The 23,139-nt window shown below is 51.1% G+C and overlaps 10 protein-coding genes across 10 annotated transcripts; 5 read left to right on the forward strand and 5 right to left on the reverse strand.

Annotated features, from left to right (window-relative positions):
* Positions 1-449: 449 nt before the first annotated feature.
* Positions 450-2,181, forward strand: AA0111_g578 (MFS glucose transporter mfs1; the record flags this gene model as incomplete). The annotated part of the gene is made up of 4 exons (XM_028651929.1): positions 450-455; positions 512-940; positions 990-1,411; positions 1,467-2,181. The coding sequence occupies 4 exons, from the start codon at positions 450-452 to the stop codon at positions 2,179-2,181; spliced, it is 1,572 nt and encodes a 523-aa protein (XP_028511777.1).
* Positions 2,182-3,203: 1,022 nt separating this feature from the next.
* AA0111_g579 (hypothetical protein) lies at positions 3,204-3,839 on the forward strand (the record flags this gene model as incomplete). Its single annotated transcript, XM_028651940.1, has 1 exon — positions 3,204-3,839. The coding sequence occupies one exon, from the start codon at positions 3,204-3,206 to the stop codon at positions 3,837-3,839; it is 636 nt and encodes a 211-aa protein (XP_028511776.1).
* Positions 3,840-4,131: 292 nt separating this feature from the next.
* AA0111_g580 (hypothetical protein) lies at positions 4,132-5,487 on the forward strand (the record flags this gene model as incomplete). The annotated part of the gene is made up of 2 exons (XM_028651952.1): positions 4,132-4,229; positions 4,281-5,487. 2 exons carry the CDS (start codon positions 4,132-4,134, stop codon positions 5,485-5,487), a joined length of 1,305 nt encoding a protein of 434 aa, XP_028512183.1.
* A 305-nt stretch (positions 5,488-5,792) lies between these two features.
* Positions 5,793-8,195, reverse strand: AA0111_g581 (hypothetical protein; the record flags this gene model as incomplete). Its single annotated transcript, XM_028651963.1, has 1 exon — positions 5,793-8,195. The coding sequence occupies one exon, from the start codon at positions 8,193-8,195 to the stop codon at positions 5,793-5,795; it is 2,403 nt and encodes an 800-aa protein (XP_028512184.1).
* An 825-nt stretch (positions 8,196-9,020) lies between these two features.
* Positions 9,021-12,617, reverse strand: AA0111_g582 (hypothetical protein; the record flags this gene model as incomplete). Its single annotated transcript, XM_028651974.1, has 2 exons — positions 9,021-12,378; positions 12,436-12,617. The coding sequence occupies 2 exons, from the start codon at positions 12,615-12,617 to the stop codon at positions 9,021-9,023; spliced, it is 3,540 nt and encodes a 1,179-aa protein (XP_028512185.1).
* Positions 12,618-13,600: 983 nt separating this feature from the next.
* AA0111_g583 (hypothetical protein) lies at positions 13,601-14,411 on the reverse strand (the record flags this gene model as incomplete). Its single annotated transcript, XM_028651985.1, has 3 exons — positions 13,601-13,854; positions 13,906-14,013; positions 14,063-14,411. The coding sequence occupies 3 exons, from the start codon at positions 14,409-14,411 to the stop codon at positions 13,601-13,603; spliced, it is 711 nt and encodes a 236-aa protein (XP_028512186.1).
* Positions 14,412-15,265: 854 nt separating this feature from the next.
* On the reverse strand, positions 15,266-16,614 carry AA0111_g584 (hypothetical protein; the record flags this gene model as incomplete). The annotated part of the gene is made up of 3 exons (XM_028651996.1): positions 15,266-15,925; positions 15,989-16,198; positions 16,249-16,614. The coding sequence occupies 3 exons, from the start codon at positions 16,612-16,614 to the stop codon at positions 15,266-15,268; spliced, it is 1,236 nt and encodes a 411-aa protein (XP_028512179.1).
* Positions 16,615-18,018: 1,404 nt separating this feature from the next.
* Positions 18,019-19,234, forward strand: AA0111_g585 (hypothetical protein; the record flags this gene model as incomplete). The annotated part of the gene is made up of 2 exons (XM_028652007.1): positions 18,019-18,047; positions 18,220-19,234. The coding sequence occupies 2 exons, from the start codon at positions 18,019-18,021 to the stop codon at positions 19,232-19,234; spliced, it is 1,044 nt and encodes a 347-aa protein (XP_028512180.1).
* Positions 19,235-19,500: 266 nt separating this feature from the next.
* On the reverse strand, positions 19,501-20,477 carry AA0111_g586 (hypothetical protein; the record flags this gene model as incomplete). The annotated part of the gene is made up of 2 exons (XM_028652018.1): positions 19,501-19,771; positions 19,831-20,477. The coding sequence occupies 2 exons, from the start codon at positions 20,475-20,477 to the stop codon at positions 19,501-19,503; spliced, it is 918 nt and encodes a 305-aa protein (XP_028512181.1).
* An 880-nt stretch (positions 20,478-21,357) lies between these two features.
* On the forward strand, positions 21,358-23,073 carry AA0111_g587 (hypothetical protein; the record flags this gene model as incomplete). Its single annotated transcript, XM_028652029.1, has 4 exons — positions 21,358-21,450; positions 21,510-21,734; positions 21,786-22,852; positions 22,920-23,073. The coding sequence occupies 4 exons, from the start codon at positions 21,358-21,360 to the stop codon at positions 23,071-23,073; spliced, it is 1,539 nt and encodes a 512-aa protein (XP_028512182.1).
* Between the last annotated feature and the right edge of the window lie 66 nt (positions 23,074-23,139).

Below are 23,139 nucleotides of genomic sequence, written 5' to 3' on the forward strand. Positions count from 1 at the left end.
TCCTTCGAAGCTTCGCTGGTGCAACCCTACGAGACCGGAGTACACGGTGCCATTGTGCTGGACAGCAATGCCGTCTCGATATCTATTCCTATTGGACGCCGTTATGCACACCACCCTGGGGGCCGGCCAACCAAGCACCACCCCAGGATATCTTACCGGTTTCCTGTAGGATCTGCACACGCCCTGAACAACGCTCGTTTGCGGGGTCACAATGCTCTCACATGCAGAGAACCCGGCCTGTCGTCGCTAAGGCTACCAGCGGGCGGCAGAGAGCGCAACAGTGAATATCAAAACCTAGTCATCTTGCACAGACTACACTCGATCAGGATCACGCGCCCGTTTATGCTCTTGGAATTATAAAACCAACACCCTGTCTCCTCTTGATTCTCCTCTTCTCTAATCTGACCCATAACTTTGTCAATCCATACTGGTCACGACCACTTGGCAAGATGAAGGTTAGTTTGCAAGCTCTGATGGCTTCTAAGTACGCCCGCTAATAATACCTCTACAGTTTCCACAGATCTACAACGTCTACGCCATTTGCGGCTTTGCCGCCCTTGGTGGTATCCTCTTTGGTTTCGACATCTCGTCGATGTCGGGCGCATTGGGTACCCCAGCTTACAAGAACTACTTCGGTAACCCCAGCGGTACTCGCCAAGGTGGTATTACGGCGTCGATGCCAGCGGGTTCTCTTGTCGGTGCCCTGTCCTCGTCCTTCCTTGCCGATCGCCTGTCGCGTAGGAACGCTGTTCAGATCGCCGCGCTCATCTGGATTGTTGGCGCTATCTTCCAGGCCGCCGCCAACGGCGTCGCTCTTCTCTGTGTCGGCCGTGCTGTTGGCGGTTACGCTATTGGTATCTGCTCGGCCATCGTTCCTGTCTACCAAGCAGAAATCGCTCCCAAGGAGATTCGAGGACGTGTGGTCTCACTGCAACAATGGGTACGTAGATACTCAAGACGTCTATAAGATGTACACTAACTCCGTATAGGCCATCACTTGGGGTATCCTGATCCAATACTTCATCCAGTACGGCTGCTCTTTCGTCGATGGTGGAGTCAACAACCCCAACCAGAGCACTTCGGCTTTCAGGATCCCATGGGGCGTTCAGGCTGTTCCTGGTGCTATCCTCTTCGTCGGCTTCTTCTTCTTTCCTCGATCTCCTCGATGGCTCGCTTCCAAGGACCGGTGGGAGGAGGCCCTCCAAGTTCTCGCCAACCTCCACGGTGACGGTAACGTCAACCACCCCAAGGTCCTCGCTGAATACAAGGAAATTGAAGAGGCCCTCGCCTTCGAGCGTGAAGTTGCCGAGACTAGCTTCGCTGCCCTGGTTAAGCCCCGCATCGTCAAGCGTGTCGTCCTCGGCATGTCCATCCAAATGTGGTCTCAACTTTGCGGCATGAACATCATGATGTAGGTTAGCCCTTTGCACCAACTATTCATGCAGTACGTACTGACAAACTCGAAGGTACTACATCGTCTTCATCATGCGTGGAGCTGGTATCGCCGACGAACTTCTCACCGCCTCGATCCAGTACATCATCAACGTCGCCATGACCCTGCCAGCTATCCTCTACCTCGACAAGTTTGGTCGTCGCCCAGCTTTGCTCTGTGGATCGTTCATGATGGCTGTCTGGCTCTACACCACCGGTGCCCTACAAGCTTCTTACGGCAACCCTAACCCAGACACTACTGACCGTGATATCTCATGGGTTGTTCCCCGCGAGCACAGCGCCGTCTCCAAGGGCATTGTAGCTTGCTCATACCTCTTCGTCGCCACATTCGCAACTACCTGGGGTCCCACTTCATGGACTTACCCGTCTGAGATCTTCCCAGCCAAGGTTCGTGCGAAGGCTGTCTCCCTCGCTACTGCTGCCAACTGGACCTGGAACTGCATTCTCGCTTTCGCTGTTCCTCCTCTTCTATGGTCCATCAACTGGAAGATGTACATGATCTTCGGTACCTTCAACGCCGTTGCCTTCATTCACATGTTCCTGACCGCTCCGGAGACCAAGGGCAAGACTCTTGAGGAAATGGACGACGTCTTCGACTCTGGTCTCCCTGCCTGGAAGGCGGGCAAGGTTGAGTCTCGTCTTGACCGTGTTACTCGCGATATTGAAGCCGGTAATATGAAGGTTGCCCGTCACGGTGTCGAGGACGTCAATGTCGAGCCTAAGGTCTAGGCTTCAAGCGGCTGTGTCTAGACACGAGTCGTGTGTGACGACGACGACTGGTGTTTTTGCTGCTCTGATCTAGATTTCTGGAACTAGATGGGCATTTCGCGTATATGAAGGGTTTGTGCGCATTCACACAACTACTGATGGTTGACGACGTGGTCTATGAATGCGCTTGAGCGACTTTACATCTTACACGGACAGCCACGTAGCGTAGTCCACTAATACATTCACTGATATACTCATCTCCGCAGTTGTGTTTGCTTGTTTGCAGCTACTCTCGTCGCGCAACCATACAATTGTTCCAGATGTTGTACGGGTGTTGGAGTGTATGAAGACACTATCACGAGGATGTCGATGCATTTCCTCCGCGCAGCTAAGGGAGAGTGGACGTTTACGTGTTGTACAATTGTATTCAAGAACTAAAAGAGTGTAGTAGTGCCTGCGTAGGCTGCTAATATACAAGATAAAGTCTTGTAACTAAGAATTGCATGCTGAGTGTTGATGATCGTTGTGTCCTGTAGGAGTCTAAGTGATGAACTCTGCCCTAGCAACTGCTTCTAAAATACTAAGGATATACTCCCCAGTATTGACTAAGCACCCGTTGCACCGGCACAATGTTAGTGTTAGGGCTATTACGCCATTACCATGGCGTTGTTGACAAGACTGAGAGAGGCAAGAGCTCGCACGGTCGCTCTCTCACTTAGGTTTCCGCGAACCCTCAAAATCGCTACTCACGCATAGCAACCTTTCCCGCAAAGGCATACTCACTTCTCCACTAGCGCCTTACCTTGACGATCGCTTGTAGCATTGCTGACCTGCTACACTCTAAGACACTATCCGCAAGCACATGCAGTTGTGAAGCGCAACTTTGCTACGTAATGTGTAGGTGACTCGTTCACTCTAATTGATAAGATGCGTACTAACTGAGAAGCTCTAGCCTACGGAAACCGCGTAATGGCGAGAATCAAGCACCGGGAAACTCTGATGTCACTGTGAGGCGCCCTCAAAAAATCGACGTCGACCCACTAATGGTACACAACATCCAAGGACCTGGTATGGAAGTCGTCGATAGCCATGGAGTGCATACAAAGAACTGGGTCATCCCTAAAGCCCTTCTAAGCCATCACTCTGGGTTCTTTCGAGCTGCCTGCAATGGACCGTTCAAAGAAGGAATCGAGAACAAGATCACGCTACATGACTGTCGGCCAGAAGTCTTCGAAGCCTTTGTGTATTGGCTATATTTCGCGACCTTACCAGATGATAAGCCGGAGTGGGATTACATACACGGTAGCTTTTGTCTTTGGATACTTGGCGATCGACTCCTAGTCGCGGACTTCAAGAACGCCGCTATGCGGGATCTCTACGACGTACATGTAGCCTCGGAACTACCTGTCGAGCCCCAGGAAATTGAGTACATCTGGAAACACACTGCCGATAAGTCTACACTTCGTCGTTGGGTACTAGACTATGTATCTTTGAACTGGAAGGAGCACTGCAAATGGTATGCACAGTCGACACGGACATGGTTATTCAGGGATACCCCGAACTTCGGAAACAGTCTGCTGCACCGTCTTGGTGCTGAGAATGCAAAGTTGGACCTGGAGAATTACTTGGAAGAGACTGAGAAGACAGCCTACGACGAGCCAGATGCGAAAAGGCAGTGAGAAGCCATAATATAGCTGGAAATATCTTACGTAGTTCATGACGGATATTAGAGCTCATAAAAACATGCGCCTTCGAAGCAAGTACTTACATGCGTGTTTATGCTAGCTTGACTTTTGTTCTTCTTCCACCTTCAGGATGCGTTCGAAGTAAAGGTATCTCTCACCTTCACCAGCCGCGTACTAGCCTGTCTTAGCTGGGTAGCTTGTAACAAACTTACCATTTGCATGAACTCCTTTGACGAGCACGAATCTTGTTATCTCTCATCAACTCAACAACCCACGATTTTCCAAGATGAGTAGCAGTACGCAGCAGCAACTTGCGCCACCGCCAGCAGCGCACGGCACGGCTCAGCCACCATCAGTATCTCACTCCGACATGTTCTTGAACATGTAATTATGTCACCTTCTACCTCAAGTGACTTGTCTAATTCTAGGATCTAGGATACAGGGCAAATCAGTCACGATAATCGTGGGCCAACACTCTTTGTACTGCACCTATACCCTGCCCGTCGCCCTACTATGCGTTCACTCTTTCTATCTCGGTAAAGAAATTGCGGGATTAACCACGGCTAGCAAAAAGCGCAAATTTTCTCCTCTCAGAGAGGGCGAGGAGGTCGAAGCAAAGGTTGTGGTAGAGGCTAAGGACAAGAACAAAGATGAGAAGCATACTGGAGAAAAGAGTATAAAAGAGGACAACGAGGAGCGAGTTATCAGGCTAACAGACGTGGATCCTGCAATCTTCGGTCTCTTCCTAAAGTTCATTTACAAGGACTCATACCCACCGAATGTCGACGCAAGAACACCGACGACCCACTACCATCATCGCTCGTTGACAGCTATCCCAAAATCGACCACTCTAGGCTCAGAAACTGCTACAGTACTCCGTCAACCGTCTTCGAATATTTTACCTGCCAACAGCAATGAACATATCCAGGCCGCTCCTCCACTAAGCCACATGTCTACTTTCATGCCACCGCCTCCATCCCCACAAGACATGAAACAAATCGAGTTCATCCCTCCCTCTGTACATGCATGGCTCCTCGGGCAACGTCTCGGCGCTCTTCCCTTCATGAACCACGCTATATCCCGAATCTATGCAGGCATTGGAGTCTACTTTGCTCTCACGCCCTCACTCATGGACTATGTTTGGAAGGAAACCTCACCATCACCGAAGATCACCTCTTCATCATCAAATTCGCCATCCGGATCAACTCCATCAGCTACGGCAAAGACTGTCCTTACCCCTTCTCCTCTCCGCAAACTCCTCCTAGACATCCTTATAACGCATTGGTCACGCCACCACCCCTCGAACCCCAACGCCGTTGTCGCCCGGTCTTTATCAGTATCACCAAACTTTTCAGCGCCGCTGAAGGTCGCTTGGGATAGGCTTTTCGATGAGCATACTGATCTGAGGAATGAATTTATCTATGGACTTCAGGGCGGTGTGCAGTTGATGCCTGCCAACGCCTATTTTGCAACACCACTACCGACTGGGCAGAGCGGTATGGTCAAGGGTGGAGCGGCGACTAGTGAGTTTAGGAAGGAGCATGGTCGAGGCAGCGGACGAGCGGAGAAAGAAGTGGTTATCAAGGAGGAGAAGAAAGGTGAGATGGATGTTCTGGCAGATAAGAAAGAGGGCGGCGGCTGAGATGGCCTGACATTCCACATCGGCATGTCCTCTCTGGAAGCCTTGGGAATATCTGAGGGTCTAAAATCGGGGTTGAATGTGTGGGAAAGCCTGACGCCGCAAGAATATTATAATCTCGAATCGGAAAAGGCTGGCGCAACAATAGAGAAAATTTACTTCGTCATATGTGAAGTGCGCTGATCGTCAAGTATTTACATCGTGAAGTCATTACTACTACACATTTCATGATGGTATTACAGCACCGAAACTCTCATGGACAAATCCTTACCCCTCGAACTCTAGTAGGCACTGCGGCACGATAACCGTCACTGAGTCCAAGCATCACCAACACGTTCCTGCCACTCGTGCTCCATATCCTCCGCACACTGCCAGCAAACCCCCATACGACAAACAGCAATGTCGCATTCCCAAAGCTCTTCTTTGACGTCATCATCACACCGGTCGCAGAAAACAGGGACAGAAACATGCTGTTTGGTGCCAACAGCGGTGTGCAGGTAAGGTCGGACTTCTAAGCTGTTGATGGCGACCTCGTCAGGAACAGTCTTGAGATTGATAGGGTGGAAGATATGGCCATTCGTGAGACAGTAGTGCTCTCTTGATGACAGCCTGGGTGGGTGTGGTAGTGGTGGATGTGAGGGGGGATGTGGGGGTGTAGAGCAATCGTCTTTAGGGAATGGAGCGGGCGGAATCTGTTGATCAGCGAGAACATCAGGATCGATACGTTCAGAGACCGGGCGTTGTTTCGTGTGATCGTAGATGGACATCCAATCTTGGACGAGCAGACGTGAATCATCACGTGGCATCTTTGGTTTCTTGTCCTTGTCGAGGCGGTTGTAGTCTCTAGTGGGAAGCTGACTGAGTATGGCTGTTGGCTGGATTCTGTTAGTTATGTTGATGACTGAGAGGATATACTTACGCACATCCACATGCTTGCTGCGCTCGTTGAAAGGACTGATCCTCTCGTCATGTTGGAAGAAAAAAGCGCCAGCCGGCTTGAAAGGCGGCTTCATCTGGGTAGATAAAGCTAGCATAGGTAGTGGCGCGGCTAGTGCGATCGGAGCAGGTGGAGCAAGTGGCCTCTTTTTCTTGGGGGCAATGTCGACGAGCTTGACCATATCGGGAGTGATCCGCGTGAAAGTCATGACCTCTTCGTCCAGATTGATACTGCTGGAGATTGAGATCGAGTCTTCGTCCTCGCTATCGGCGCCATCAAAGTCCTCACGTTCTTTCGAGGCAATGTTTTGCTTTGCGGTTGCGAACTCCATCTTCATGGTTTCGTTCAATACCATGAGAGCAGCATAATTGGTGTCAAGCATGAGTCTTGTCGCGTCGTTTTCGTTTTGCCTTGCCCTGACAATCGCTAGTTGAGCCTCTGCCTCGTCGAGCAAACGATCTTCGACCGTCTGTAATGGGCTTCGGAAGCGGAATTCAGTGGCTTGCTGATCTCCAACATGATTGACATCAACCTCATCTCCAGGATGGACGGCAGATTGCGCCTCTCCGTCTCCATCGCCCTCTTCCACGTCTTGGTCTGTTGGCGAGAGATCGTCCACTTCCAGCTCGTACATGGCGTCAGATGTGAGCAACGGCTCAGTATACAACTGAGGCAGTGGGGGCTTGGATGAAGGAGAGAATTTTTCGCACTCAGAGATAACACCTAGCTCAGGACACTGTTCGTTCACATGGTAATATGAGCGTAGCTCATCGTGAGACGTCTCCGTGATGGGTGCCATTTTGTCAAGCGATTTGGGAATTCTCTTGAGCATACGCGGTCTTGGAGTCTCGGGAGCCAGGCGCGCAGCTGGATGAAGCAAACGAGAATGAGCATGAAGTTCAGAGTCGCTACTGTAGTATGCATCAGTATCATCCTCTGTACGCCGTACTAGAGAAGCAGCTGCAGCGCGCTCCATATCGGCTTCACGTTTGGAACTAGTTGCGGCAGATGGGAGTAAGCCTAGCATTTGCTGCGCTTTCCTGTTGCTGTTCGCCCAAAATTTCTTGGCTTTAGACAGATCAGGTTCAATGCTTTCCTCATTGAGCTTTGCCTGTCTACTCAACAGGCCCTTTGAAGAGGCAGGTACCGGCGCGGATACTTTCCTAGTCGATTTAGGCAATACTGGTGGACCATCGTAACCACCATCTTGCTGTGAACGACGGCCTTCGGAATTGCTCCGAGCCCTACCAGGACCAGCGTCAACGCCTAGTAGTTTTGCGGCTTTCACAGGGGTAAGTGGCGGTAGAGGCGACGCTTGATGAGCAGTCTCATATGAGCTTGCGGGACAGTCCTGATCCTTTGGCTTGAAGCCGAATTTGCCATGCTTCTTCTTCCCCTCTGTCGCCGTTGTTGAAACGCTCTCTATCGTGGGCGTAGGCGATTGAGCGATTGGCATACTCGAAAGGTCATCGGATGGACGCGAGATAGGAGAGCGACGGCGGAGTCCTGGTGGGCCACTGTTCGGCGCGAAGTGGTTGACCATGGGATTTGAGGGCTCGGAAGAAGATAAAACACGCGGGTGTTCTACATGCTCAGTATCCAGTCCTGTGGTGACACCATTCGCATTCTCCATCGCGGCTTGTGAGTCAAAGCCGAGGTCAGGCGTAGTGTTGGAGCGCATCGCGTTGGAACGGCGCGTGCTGCGGCGTCTCCGACCGCCAACCACCATAGCAGGGCCCATGTTCCACGTGGCCCCGGGCGGAGAGTTGACCATATCAGTATACCTGACCATTTTCCTGAACGAGGCTCTTTGACGTGGGGGGTGGGGTCTAGTGATTGACGGTTGTACCGGTTCGAGATTCGAGTATGACGAGGCAATCAGGCCAGAACAAAGCCAGCGACTTAGAGCGAAGTTGAAGTGTAGCAGTGATCAGCGCATTACAATATTGCAATCGGATTGTGGTCATAAAATGTGAGGATTCGCCCGAGTATTGGACAAAGCGCCAAGCTTGGTCTGTTGTGGTCGAGTCACCAACAAACGGAGTGCTTGGCCACGCGAGAGCGGCAGTGAATGAGGAAGGCGCGGCATAAAGATGACGTCGGTGAGAGAACAACGTGGGACTAACAGGTGAATGTGGGGATGAGGAAACCAGATGGCCTCCACAATGTCTATTATGGATAATGTGAAATCTGCGCGAGGGAGATGTAAGTGTACAATGAAGGAAAGAACGACCTCAGGGAAGACGAATATAAAGGGAACATAATTAAACGGAACTATTAGAAAAAGAAGACCCATACTCCTGCAAATCACGGAATGAGATCTTGGGTATCTTTGTGGACGCAACCGTGCTACGATCCATGCCACCGTCCGTGTGGCATCCGCCTCTGTGCACTGATCTCAACCCCAACGTCACGTAACACCCACTGCACCCGAGACCGAAAACGCTTGAGTGGCCTCCATGGGATGTTGAGAAATGAGCGAGTAAAAAACTACAAACCAGTACTGCGTGTTGAAAGATTCGGCATATCAACGTCTCTTTCTCGATTTTCTGGCTTTGCGGTCTGCCATCGCTCGCCTTAAGAATTGGCGGGCTCCATACTATGAGCCTGTTGATTCCCCCTTACTCTTCGGGCTGCTGAGGATAGCAACCTGTTCAGCGACACCGCTTCCGCTCTTGGCCCTGCCACTCTCTGGCGATGCTGGGATATCGATCGAACTTCTCAACCCTACTCCACTGATCCTGCCTACAGGTGTCTCGGTCGGACTGGATACTACTGTCGCATCATCCAAAACTTTCGGTGCCTCATCAACAGGCTCTATTGAGTCCGGTTCGCGGGTCAGTTTCGCTGGCTTTTTGCTTGGGCTTGCGCCAAGGCCCCGGTGAACTTCAACTGAATGGGATCCATGGAGAAAATCAGAGATGTCTGCCTCGCTTGTACCCTTGCCATCAGGCGTCTTCGGTACAGGTCCGGGACTTCGCGGGCTTCTAGGCATGTTGGGTTGGAAGAATTTCTGCACGGCGTTTCGGTCATCTACTTCATCATCTTCGTCGCTGGTCTCATTGAAGTAGATACTGTCCCAATCGCCAGACCCTATACTACGAGTCGAGTCGGTTGTGTTCGATCGCTTGGGTATCCTGAGACTGGGCGGCTTGAGTGGCGCTAGTTCGTCAGCCACTTCCCTCATCTCGCTATCGGTACGCTCGATAGGTGGCTGCAGCCTCTCCTGCCCCTTGACATGCTCGCCATCTTCATTGATCGGTTTGTTGACAGCTTGTGCACGATCAAGGGCAGGTTCTTCTTCATCCCGTGTGTTGGCTGAATAAGTATCCGCGAAGTGAGTATCGCAGAGGTGCTTTACCACAGGCCAACCATACGCGTTAGCAAACATGCGGCGTACAATCATGTTATTGTGCGCGTCCGGCTCAAGACTGACAAGAACTTTACGCCACGAAAGGTCCTTGTGATAAGCGCGAGCAATCTTCTCCTCCACGCGCATCACACTTTCGTCGACGGCAGTTGTTGACGCCTGAGAGGAGGCGCTAGCACCGGAGAAGTTGCGTGTCGGTTTTTTGGTTGGCGGCGGCGGGATGTCTTCAGGGTGGTAGATCCTGTCATGGAAAATGGTGCGTGCTCGGGTGGATGGGTCGGTAATCCAGGACATTGGAGGGACAGGGGGGTTGATCAAATCACCAGCGGATTCAAAAATCGTAGTTTTGGGTGGTGCTAGATGGCTTTTGGGGTTGTCAACGATGGAGTCACCACGGGTTGCTTGGGGTCGCTTCCTTGGCTGTGTGGTATGTGATGACGTCGAGCTCTCGGCTTCAGCCGGGGCCTGCTCGTCCTCTTCGTCCTTGTAAATGGTCTGACTACGACTAAACATCTTCTTGTCGCGAGAAGTGTGCTTTCCGGTTGGTCTTATATAGCTCCATAGTTGCATCAATGTATTTTGCGGCTGGAAGTATTGATCATTTGGCTCCTTTGCCTCTGGACTCTTCTTTTGCCCTTCGATGAACTGATGAGCTGCTGGCTCAGTGGAAGATGCCTGTGCTTCGTCGTCTTGATTTGTGACATCGGCGCCTGGTAGAGGTACGGCAGTGTCATCACCATTGCCTGTGGGAGAATCAACTCCCGAACCCTCATCGTCCGAAAACCCGATCCTGGAGGGATTTGGAGATGAACTTTGTCCAGTAAGTTGGCCGTAACCCCATACAGCCACTGTTCCAATGAGCCCGTTTTCTCGACGCGCCTTTTCAACACGACCTAAGCCTCTCCAATCCAGGAACAGTAAGCAACTCGTGCGCAATGGTACTATGCCATCATTGACAACGTTAGAGTACACAGTGCGATTCCGGAATCTTCGCAGGACTTGATGAGCCGGACCAGTAGGAAGTATTCGCAGCAGAGGCTTTGCACCAGGGTCTTCTTGATGTTGGTCCTGGCTCTGGTTACCGAACACACTGCCCATGGCAGTCCAGCCACTTTTTGCTAAGGTTGGCGCTCTCCAGGTCAGACCAAGGTCTTGTCCTGTCCTCCCGACTAAACCGAAGTCGAGTGCAAACTTGACGTAGGTGGGATTCTCGTTGCTTAATCCTAGGAAAGGCGACGCCATAGCGATGAAGTTGATAGGTTTGATCGTGTCGAAAAAGTGAGGGGAGTGTTTGTGGATATATGCAATAGCATACGTTTGTACCAGCCCTCCGAGTGAGTGGCCGATGAAGCTGATACTAGTGAACTTGTATGCGCGTTTGTCGTGCCCTGGATTTGTGTGATGTACACTGCTTCCGTGATGGGATGGGATGCCTTCATCGTGCTTGTCTTTCGTTGGAGAAAACGTGTTGGTTAACTTTTGTCCCATAGACCTCTTGATCGGCAAGTAGGGTTGATCAGGGTAGGTCAGACTCAACACGTACTTAGCGAGTCGCTTGCCCAAATATTGAATACCACGCTCGGTACGTATTACATTTCCGTCGAACCCGCGCACAATAACATCTTCCTCGTCGCTATCCTCTTCATCATCTGGTATGTCCTCTTGACCGCCTGACAATGGTGCTGTCGATGTGTCCTGATTCTGTTCAGTACTTTTAGCACCCTTCGCCTCTTTGCGACGCCGCCGCCGATCTTCTCGAGCTTGCCTTGCCGTCGCGTCAATGCTCTCTTTGAGGTACAACATATCCGCGCCAAGGTTGCTGTGTAAGCCATGTGTTACTATCACAAGGTGTATATTCTTCTTTTTCCGTCGGCTTTCCGCCGGAACATCGTGATCCTTCGACTTTCTGGAACTATCTTGGATATTGTCCTCTTTCCACTCTGGTAGTTCAGGTGTATTCCACAAGCTCGTAGTGTCGTCAACCACTAGCTTCACAGCCTTTGAATACACCCCCTTGGGTTGTGCAGGGTGGCCGGAAACATGTTTCTGGCTACCCTGCTGGTGATCTTGCACCTTTCCTGGTGTTCCATGACTGTTTCCGGTAACAGCAGTGAAGCCAAGATCCAACGATCGTTCGTCGCGCGCCACCAGCAGTTCGTAGTTTACAGACGCAGAGTTGGAAAAGATGATCTGCGAGGCAATCTCGATAATCCAGGTGAGGCTCTTCGATGTGCCGTCGTACTCCCTGATATCATTTCTGTATTCCTCCGGAACTATTAGTTTGGTGTTCCAGTATCCACCTGCCTTGACATTAGGCTCAAAGTCAGGCTCCCCGTAAATTTTCGATTCGTCAGCCTTCTTGTTTGGGTTGAAGGTGGAGGGGTATGCGGAGACGTGGATCGTGTACGGCCCGTGGAGGTATGCGGCGCGTAGTGGTATCGCAGAGGAGTTTCGTATGCGAACATGGAGGCACGAAGGGGGCGGTAATATTCGGTCTTCGGAGGGTGTGTAAGTGAGGGTGTATCTGCATGGCTGCTTAGCATCCCTTTCCAGATAGCGGTAAACTTTGGCGCGCCCTGTCCATCCTCTGTAGCCAATGCATACGACGTCCATGCACTTCCGCCGACGGACCCTGAGAACTTACCTCACAACCTCTCCCACCTTCACGCTCCCCTTTTGGTGCAACAACAACATCTTCAGCGCGCGTTTTTCCTCGGCTTCCCGTTCCTTCCGCGACTGTGTACACACAAAATACGAGGGCTCAGGGCGTTTGCGGCCGTCGTCGGCTATGTGAGCGAGGGAGTAGGTGCGAGGCGTGAGCAGCATTTAGCGGATCCAGCGGAGACCGGTACAACCAATGGACAACAGCCACAGGCGCGTCATAGGACTTAAGTAGCTGTGGCTGATCGCACCGTGAGAATTAATATGGGGCCGAGGGAACGTCGCGAGGGCCAGAGGGATGATGTACACTGCGAAGTTTAGCGACCTTGAGGTGGTCACGCACGCGCTCGTCGGAGATCGTCGTGCGTCATTGCTCGCGTGGCAGGCGCGCTGCACGAGGCGGCAGATAGGTGCATTTCTGAGACTGCAGCGCGTGGGTTCGGTAACATTCTGACAACCTTACATGCGATCACCGCGCTTATCAGATGCAGTGTCAGATAGGCTACAAATTATTGGTTGCAGTTCACGCGTCCTCGGCTTCCAAGACATGGACTCGTCGGAACGCACCTCGGCCGGCTTCCGACCTCACGTTTCTCAGCCTCCTCCTCCTCCTCGGACGCTTTCATCCCAACTCATTCGACATAGGTATACGTACAACGCGTGGAAGTATGTCGGGCTTCCTTTTGACCAGCTATATCGCCGGATCGGAGTGATATGTTTTCTTCGTCTCGCATTCCAGAATGACGTAGTGAGGTTGTATGACGACGTCTGTAGACCTTCAGACACTTGTTAGCGCATACACGTATTCACCAACTTGCTTTTAAGATCATCACAATGAACATTCACACGTACGTCTAGTGGTCTTCAGATGCTTCTTGAGCTACGGAGGTCGACGAAGATGACGCGTGAAAGGAGTTCAGCACATCATCAGGATCACAGACGAGGTTCGAAGTCGATTCTACTGGAACTTTCATCACGTCATATCCAAGTCAAGATCGAAGGCCAAATTCAACGTTCATGAAGTTCATCTCAAAAATCTAGGGTATATCCGTGACCAATCTAAACGCCATGCTAAACCCGGCCCCAATCCAAGACCTTGTACTCCAGACAGCAAATCTAGTGTTGATCTCTTAGAACTTTCTCATGTCTCAAACTGTTCCAGCTCCAGGAAAGCTACCGCCTGGCCCCTTGCTCTTGTCAAAGGAAGGTGACATTGGTGACTTTAGAGATCCTTGATCTCTTCTCGAGCCACCTGAGCCACGACCTCGAGGAGTACCAGAGCCGCGTGCACTTAAATCTCGACCAGATCCTGGCTGGCTGACAGGGCCGCGACTTCGAGGAGTTGAAGGACTGCCTCGACCATAACCACCGGAAGGAGGGGATGAAGAGAGGTTGCGTGAAGCTTGGAAAATCAGCTTGACTCGAAGAGATATATGATGGAAATGCCACTTACAACTCGGAGGGGATGAAGTAGAGCTGATTTGATGGGTAGGCTGTGTTGGTGTTCGTTCGACACGGTCAAAGACAGCATCTCCAGCGATATCGTAATCTTCTTCAGCGTCTGTTCCATGTCAATAATGTTCGCGATTCCCGGTTGGCACTATGTTCACCTTCACTAAGATCTTCACCAGGTAGGCGGTCACTCCGAGCTAGGAAATCCTCTTCCTCCTGCTGGATCTCCCAGTACTGGTGGGCAAAGGCCTGGAACTGAGGACGACCAGGACCTTTCCACACGAACTTGACTCGGCAACCAGTGGGCGGGTCGAAGACATGGTAATGCATATCGTTGAAGTCGAGAGCGTCAGTAAGGTTGCAGCGTACAAAGGCAGGACCTTGCTTCACGACGAAGCTTCGTGCGTTCTTGTCGCTACCAACCACCCACGTAGCTGTCTTCATGCTCGAGCCGTCGCCGCCATCGTTTGCACCTGGAGGTAAGGCAGTTGGTCCGTATTCAGCCATGTCGATGTTAGATAAATGGAAGAGACTTAAGGGAAGCGTTGAAAGTGTATATAAAAGTCGAAGAGTATTAGAGGTAGTTGGTAGATTTCTGTCTAAAGAAAAGAGTCAAGGAAGGTAGAAGGCTATTTGTATAGTGATATCAGAAATAAATAAAGGCACCAAAGACCGTTTGCACAGGCGTCAGGCGTAGAATTACGCCATTGTCTTCGTCTCTCACCCGTAGAAAAAGCACATGGTATAGTAGGAAGGCAGAGTTAGCGAGCTCTGCAAACGGCCTCCATTCAGAGAAGGAGCGACTATCGGTGACGGTCATTTACAAACGAAGAGACGGTGCAGGGGCGCCGAAATTTCGGAGAACGAGGTGGTGGTAGTGCGCTCTGACAGATCATCAGTAGCCTTGGTTGAAAAGATGGATCGTGAGACGTAAGCTAGTTGATATGGAGTGTCTTGGGCATCTTGTTATAATTTATACACTTTTGTGTTTGCTCCCAAAGTACGCACGACACGAGCAAGCTGTTTTCATGATATCACGCTTACATAAGTGTCTGGAGCAAGTTCACTCGCCTTGCCGTCTCTATACCGCTATGCATGATATTACTGTGTAACCAGCATCTCGAGCATGTTTCTGTGCGGCAAACAGACACATTGCCACGCTCAGAATGTCCGCGGTGTACGTTCGCCGAATACAGTGAAAGACAAGACAGGCAAAATTTGACAATACATAGCGGGCAATCAAATGGAGGCTGCTATGCCGAAATCATTGCCTTGAGTCCCGATGAAATTGTGCGTAGTTTATTGGCGAGACGCATTCTCATTGTATCCTAACCGAATGTAATCATCGTATCGACATGTTCCTACTCTGAGAACAAACTCTCAAGTATCATACCATATGCTTCCGCCGCCTGTACGAGTTCATCTTGACTCAACATCTCATCGGGCGTGTGTGCAACTTCAATCGTTCCAGTACCAAACAGATATCTCTTCTCCACCTGCGGCAGACTTGGAATATCTGTACCATAGAAAACAGGAGCTACCTCCAAACCCTCGACATCGGTATCGAGAATAGGTGCGGGGTACGTAGTATTCGAGAAACGAACGTCGAATGTAGCGTTTGCTGCCTTCGCGCGGGCAACAATGGGTGAAAGCATTCCTGCCATCATGTCCTGGACAACCTCGACTGCATCGTCTTCGCTGCGAGCGATACGGACAACGATACTAGCGTTCGCATGTTCAGGCACAACGTTACCCGCAACACCGCCTGCAATAACGCCAGCATTGAGAGTTGTGGCGCCGAGTAGCTCGCTTCTAGGAAGAGCCGGCTCGAGCATGTTAAGTGCAACGATGGCTTCGGTTAGAAAGTTGATAGCGCTTACACCAAGCCAAGGGTAGGCGGAGTGAGAGGATTTGCCCAGAACATCCAGGTCCACGCGTAAACTGCCTTTATGTCCACTAGCCAGTTTCCCTTCTGTTGGCTCGCCGAAAATACCTGCACGGAAAGTTGTGTTCGAAGCATACTGTAACAGTGAAGCCACAAAGTCAGTACGTGTTTCACATGCATTTGGTACAGTTAGGCTTACTTGTGCAAATGCTTTCATCCCGGCGCCACCAGTCTCTTCGGAGACAACGAACAACATGCCAAGACTAGGGGTGTCGGCCCGGGACTGAAAGAACTTGTGCGATGCAACGATCATAGTTGCTACGGGGCCTTTTGCGTCGACCGTTCCACGACCGAAGTGATACACTGTGCCATTCTCTTCTCTGCGCTCGAAAGGGTAAAATGGCGGCACCTGGTTCTACATTAGGACTTGCTATTACATGTCATGCCGTATATACTGACCGTATCAATATGGCTAGTGATCAAAACCTCTGGCCAAACACCCTCGTCTTTCAACTCTTGTGGATAGGCGAATACATTGAAAGTGCCGGTGTCTCCAACAGGAACTTCCTCGACGTAGTACCCCAAGTTCGACAGGTATTCCGATAAGAACTCTGCGCCTTCCACTTCACCCCCGGAAATGGATGGGATGTTGACTAACTCCTCATGAAGGCTAAATAATTCGTCCGTCTCCTCGGCAGTAAGGGTCACTGAGCTTGATGCCGATGGACTGGCAGAGCTTACAGCTGATGGCGATACCGAAGCTTGGGGTGCTGCAATGGCTGATCTCAGGAATACTAGAGATACGAGAGACTTGATAGAGACCATGTTGACAGTTGTTATGGACGCTAATGTTTTGAACCTGTCGCTGTGTCATGCAAAGTCGAGGGAATGCATCTACCTTTATATTTTGAGCGTAGCCCTGCAAAGACAGGACTTATCTTCCAAGCCATACTTAGGCCTTCCGCTCTAATCATAACCTGCATTGCCTCAACTTCTCGAACGACAGGGTTGGATGCAAGATTTGATCCTTATTAGTTGGCATACGTCGCTCGGCATTTGGTACATCACTCGTCGGTAGGCAAAACACCGTTTTCTAGTTGGAGCCAAGAGGAGCTACCTCTATGAAATCCATTCGAGACTGTTTCACTGGACTGTCAGTGAAGATCGACGAACTACAAGCATAAGCCAAGGAATTTGTTGCCCGCCAAGAAAGCTGGTTTGGTACTCGAAAGAAGATAGCTGATTTACGTAACCTGTGCAGCAGATTTATGTTCACGATAGTTGCTTTTCCCCACTGTACGGACAAAAGCGGGATGATGTCAACGGCGACAACGGCTGCAAATGCGGGGTGGTTAGCTGTTGTCGAGCTCCTGGTAATGATAAGCGGTATCTTGGCAGCCATGGCAGCATAAGAAGCGTCTTGGAGTTTTCTGCATTGTATCATATCGGATAGTTGCAAGATCAGTGCCATAGACGCGGTAGAAGTATCGGACATAGGCGCTATGGAGACAAGACAGACGCAGTGGGGCCTCAAACGCAATTTCATAACGAGACGAGAGAAACAGCCGCTGGCTACATGCTTTGCGATATAGATCGGAATAGAATCAAATTCCATGTCTGCGCAATTCGGTATGAGAAGGGGCCGTCATGATGTTGGGACGATTCGGAGTCACTCCCACTGGTAAGGACACTTTCATGGTTAGGTCTGGTTGAACATACCCAAGTGAGGGACCTGTTGACCTGGTCAATTCAAAATTCTGAGAAGTACAGAGACAGCTGAAGAATGCGACCAATTCGAAAAGTTGATGTGTTGTTGGTGGTAGTGGTGGTGGTGGTTGGTGCTGCTCAGGCGTTGTCCGATCAGTACGCGTTCGCAACGCGGGTTCGAGAAAGTCGCGACAGTGAACATCACCTGGATGATGCCTAAGTATTGCACAACCACTAGGATCTGAGTTTGCACGAGTCCGGTGTCTTGAGACATATTTCCTAGACGTGATTAGTCTGTTCTCCCAGCAGCTGACATTTGGGAGCTCACACACAAAGGACCGAAAGCGGATAGCGCGCCGCTCTTGACCGACTGACGTACATCCCATGGATCATCTGGCTGAGCCACTCCACACCTCCGCCCGCGTATCCGTGAGGCTTGAGCTTTCGCTACCTGCAAGTCTCGGGCCTGCATCTATCACCTAAACACCGACATCTCAAGAAGACACCCCAACAACTGCGACCATGTTCGGCTTTGTCGCAGACGGTTTGACGTAAGTGTACCCCGCCCCCGCAGTCAGGTATCAATTCGCGAGCAAGCTTTGAAGCCTAGCATGATATCGCGAGCTCCACCGCTTGCGTTCCCGAAGCTCGCATGACTCCGATATGCAGTGTTTCTTTTTTGCTGCGATATATTCAAAGACCACCTAGCTAATCATGCTACAGCGTCGTAACTACAGTCTTCTTTCCTATCTTCGCGTCCTACAAAGCTCTCCACACCTCAGATCCAGCCCTCCTCGCACCCTGGCTGATCTACTTCGTCGTCCTTTCAGCCTGCACAGCCGTGGAAAACACATTCGACTTCATCCTTAGCTGGGTGCCCTTCTATTCATGGATTCGCTTCTTCGCACACCTATACCTGATCCTGCCTGGTTCGCAGGGCGCAGGCTACCTGTACCAGGAGTACATGGAACCTTTTCTCTACCACCATGAGCGCGAAATCGACGAGTTCATTACCCAGAGCCATGATCGCGCCAAGTCAGCAGGTATAGCATACGTCGAGATGGGTATTGAGTGGGTAAAGGTCAACGTGTTGGGCTTTGCTCCCAGGAAGCCCGACTCACCGAGGCCCGATGGACAGACGTACGCGCAAAACCTCATGAGCAGGTTCCAGATGCCGTCAGCAAGGGGCAGTAATGATCTATACGGGCTGGTCAACCAAGCGCTGAGCGGAGCCAGTGCGCTTTATGGTGCTGCCGGTACCGCAGGTACAAGAGACGCGCAAGCCTCAGACCTGAGCCGTGGTGCAGGAAACCTCGTCCCCGACTCTATCCGCAACAACGACGACCGACTAAACTACGTAACGTCACAACGTCAGCGTCTCGAGACCCTTCTACAAGCATTCGACCGCGAGCAAGATAACATCCGCTCACAGCAAACTGGTGGAAACAGATACCATGAAGTCAATAGGAGTACCGGAAGCCTTTCTGGTAGCCTGTCTCGCAATAGGAGCGAAGCCGAATTCGACAGGATTGAGCGCGACGAATTGAGCTCAGGCTCCGACCGACCACCGTACCCCATCACACCGCCCGCACTAGGCCGAAGGACAAGCAGTGGTTGGATGCCGTGGAACTGGCAGCGTGAGGAACAGCCTCGGGACGATCCACTTGCATACGGCAAGGAGCCGAGCGATATCAGGAACAGATCGAGGGCTTCGGGTTTCGATCTAGGCGATCGCTAAAAGAACCCCTGGCGCACAAAATTCTGTGATACGACCACAGTATCACGCGGCGTTTGGGTAAGACACTAGATAGCATTCTGCTAGGCTTCACGACTATGATGAAGCGGTATATATTTGGTATCACAATTCTTGAGCATGAGTTGGGACCGGTTGTCCTGATGATCTTACAACCTATCTATACATCCACACTTGGTTTATGTGCACTCATTACGCCTGCAAATGCGTCTACCTTTTTCCTATGTGTTCCAACACATTCTCGAGCCAAACTACAGTTTGACTTCTTTGTATGGGTATCTGGCGCTGTCGTCCTTTCTCAGCACTATCTTCCTCTTCTTCTTGGTGCTCACATGCTCGACCCATATTTCTTTTGTCATCTTGTTCGTGAACTCCCTGATGAAGCGTGGGTCCCAGAGTTCAGAAGCAATACCCAAATCTTTACAGCATCGCATCAAGGCGTTGGATTTGCAGCCTTCGGTCGCAGTGGGGATACCGTCAGGGTCGAAGTACTGTTGCTCGCCACGGGCAATGGAAACGAGTCTGATTTTTCGTTAGCATAGATGCAGAAGAATTGCCAAAGGGCGGGCAGAGAAACATACCGTCCTTGGACAATGAGTCCATATTCCCTCGTCACCAGCTTTCCAGTAACGATACTCTCGCCTCTTGGTGCTAAGCCCCAACCTCCTGGCCCGAATGCCTTGTTCAATATCCGCCTGTACTTGATCTCGGGCAAGTATATGATACCGTCTGGCTTCACCTCGACATCGTCTTGTGTAATGGGCGCGAGCAGCGTGTCCGACTGCTCTGGTGTGAAAGATATGCTGCCAAGGCCATGGTACGAGCGAGTCCAGTCTATGGCTGGTACGCCTTCTAGCTCGGGAGGTGCATCGGACAGTCCTTCGGTAAGCGAACGTTGTTTTTGGGCTGCTGATGCCGCGGTTTCTGCGGTGCTGTTGCGTGTGGTAGGCACGGGAGGCTCTTTCGCAGGAAACGAGGGAGTTACTGTCCGTTGTGGGGACGCTGAGGTTGTGGGCTTTGACGCAGTTGACGTTGAGGTCGCAGGTTTCGCAGCTGTCGAAGTGCTAGTCGTGGTTGCCGCTGCTGCTTTGGGTGCAGTCGCGTATGCGGCGCAGATGCGGGATGAAGAGAAGCTTCGTTTTTGTGTTCGACTGGCAATTGATGATGCCCTGGATGACGAAGTAGAGAAAAGAGCCGAAAGGCCTCTGCGAGCGGGTGTGGCTGCCATTATAGAAGCGCAAAGGTGTGCGGGGTTCGATTTGTTGCTCTTGAAACGGACCTCGATGCCCCAACGCGAAGTCACGATCTGATAGGCGCACGGGCCAGGCCTTCCTATGCGAATGCGATCGCTTCCAGCAGCCCACACCAAAACCCGTCTTGGTCCAGGAGCCATTACACACTAAGAACGATCGCCTTCTTTGACCAATCGCATCAATTTCCACTTGCATTATGCCTATCGCGATATCTTCTACTGGTCTTCGCGTTCGAGCTTGATGCATTTGTTCCTTTCGCTAGATCTCATACATCCAATGCCAATCTCCTTCATCGGATTTGGTCTCCAGACACGACTCGTCTTTGGTGTCTGCCTGAACGCGCACGCGTGTGCGAGTTGGGATAATGTAACCATGCAGATCACCCGGTTTCCCCACAGTTAGATGGGCATCGCTACCGTATGCACCGTATAAATTCAATTCTCCGAAGGATCGGACCATGAAACTGGAACGGACGAATGTGTCCTGTGTCCTGCGCAGTACAAACAGCTGCTGTGCCTTGTTCCCGGCCTTCCGACAGGGTAGATTTCGGACAAACTCGATAATCCTTGAACCGGACGACTGTCGTGGATGAAACCATGTGTGAATGCCTAAGTCGCTACAAATGCCCCATTAGGTGTGACCTTGAACTACTCGAGGCGATCATTTGACCCTGCCTACCCACCCCGACGTCAACGGTACTAGGCGAGCTGACAAGCCACCCATCGACGTATGAAACGCGTCAACCTATTCCGCTTCTTTTAGTGCGAGAATGGAGGAGCTTGTACCTCGTTCCTACTTAAGGCTTGCTCGTGCCCTGCGTTTAGATCATCCCATGGTGGCTGAAGTCTAGGCATCATGGCTTCTACATCAGCAAAGGGTCCTACAGGACTCTCCAATCTCTTGAACATCACTTCGGCATCGCAAATTGTTGGCGCTCTACTTGGCTTTGTAAGTGTTGTCATGCATGATCGAAACTTACAAAAAGGACATCCGCTAATGTGCGACAGCTGGTTGTTCGCTTCGTTGCCAGAGCCATCTACCGCGTATACTTCCACCCCCTCAGACATTTCCCAGGGCCCAAATTAAACGCTGCGACGCGCATCCCGTTCCACATCGCGATCTGGAAAGGGACAAGGGACAAGCTCTTCCAAGACTTGCACCGAAAGTACGGCCACATCGTCCGAGTCAATCATGATGAGCTGAGTGTCACGGATCCAAATGCCTGGAAAGATGTAAGTGTCACATTTCATAATTCACACAATTACTGGCTAATAAAGTCCTAGATCTATGGTCATGGCACCAAAGGCACTGCCGGGTCTGTCCCTCACAAAGACTGGTTTAAGTACGGCAGCTCGCCCAACGGTGCGGTTAGTATCATTCTTGCCCGCGACCAAGACCATAGTCGCCAACGCAAGATCTTCACCCCCGCATTCTCAGACCGTGCGCTCAAACAACAGGAACCGCTCTTCGTCAAATACGTAGACAAACTTGTTACTCGGTTGAGACAAACGGTCGAGAACAACCCGAATGAGAAGCTGGACATGGTTCGTCTCTATAACTTCTGCACATTCGATGTCATGGGCGATTTGACTTTCGGAGAACCGCTGCACATGCTTGATAAGGGCGATTACGATCCCTGGGTCAGCACCATCTTTGCAAGTCTCAAGGTGGGATCCTACTTGAGTGTGATGATGGCATATCCTTGGTTATGGAGGGCTTTCAAGAAATATGTACCTGAGTCTGTAAACAAGAGGAGGATGGATCACTTCAACCACTCCGTAACGCGCGTCACAAAACGCCTCGACAAGGGTCGAGATACCGAGGGTGTCGACCTCTGGGATCTTGTGTTGGGCCAAAAGGAGGGACGAGGCTTGACCAGAGGAGAGATGGATGCGAACTCATCTATTTTTATGATTGCCGGAACTGAGACAACAGCTACCCTGGTATCAGGGTTGACATACTTGCTTCTGCGCAACCCCGAATGCATGGAGAAGCTCAACGACGAAATACGTGGCGCCTTTGCCAGTGATGCCGATATGACCATGGAACAGCTCGCTGCGCTGCCGTATCTATCAGCCTGCCTCAAGGAAGCTTTCCGTCTTTACCCACCGGTTCCACTAGGACTTCCGCGCCTCACACCGCAGGACGGCAGCACTGTCGTGGGCCAATTTATACCACCCGGCGTGGTTCTGAGCATCCCTCAACACGCGATGTATACACACGAGAAGAACTTCAAAAGACCTTTTGAGTTTCTTCCACAAAGATGGTTGGGTGACCCTGAGTTTGATGCCGACGAGAGGCAGTGCCTTCAGCCATTCTCTATTGGATCTAGAGATTGCCTCGGTAAGAAGTAAGTCAAAACCTTGTCATCTTTTAGTGTGTATTTCTTGTAGATCAGACGCTAACCATTGGTGAAGCATGGCATATCACGAGATGCGTCTTATAATCGCCAAAACCTTGTATAACTTCGATATCGAGCTTTGCCCCGAGAGCAACAACTGGGAAGAACAGGCGACCTACATTCTCTGGGAGAAGAAGCCTCTGGTTTGCAAACTGAGGCCAGTCAACTAGAAGAAGTCCGTAGTACGAACATGACGAAAGCCAATAGAATCATGAATTATATATGTAGTTTTACCC

Source organism: Alternaria arborescens (genome assembly GCF_004154835.1).
Source record: "Alternaria arborescens strain FERA 675 chromosome Unknown contig_1, whole genome shotgun sequence".
NCBI classification, from domain to species: Eukaryota; Fungi; Ascomycota; class Dothideomycetes; order Pleosporales; family Pleosporaceae; genus Alternaria; species Alternaria arborescens.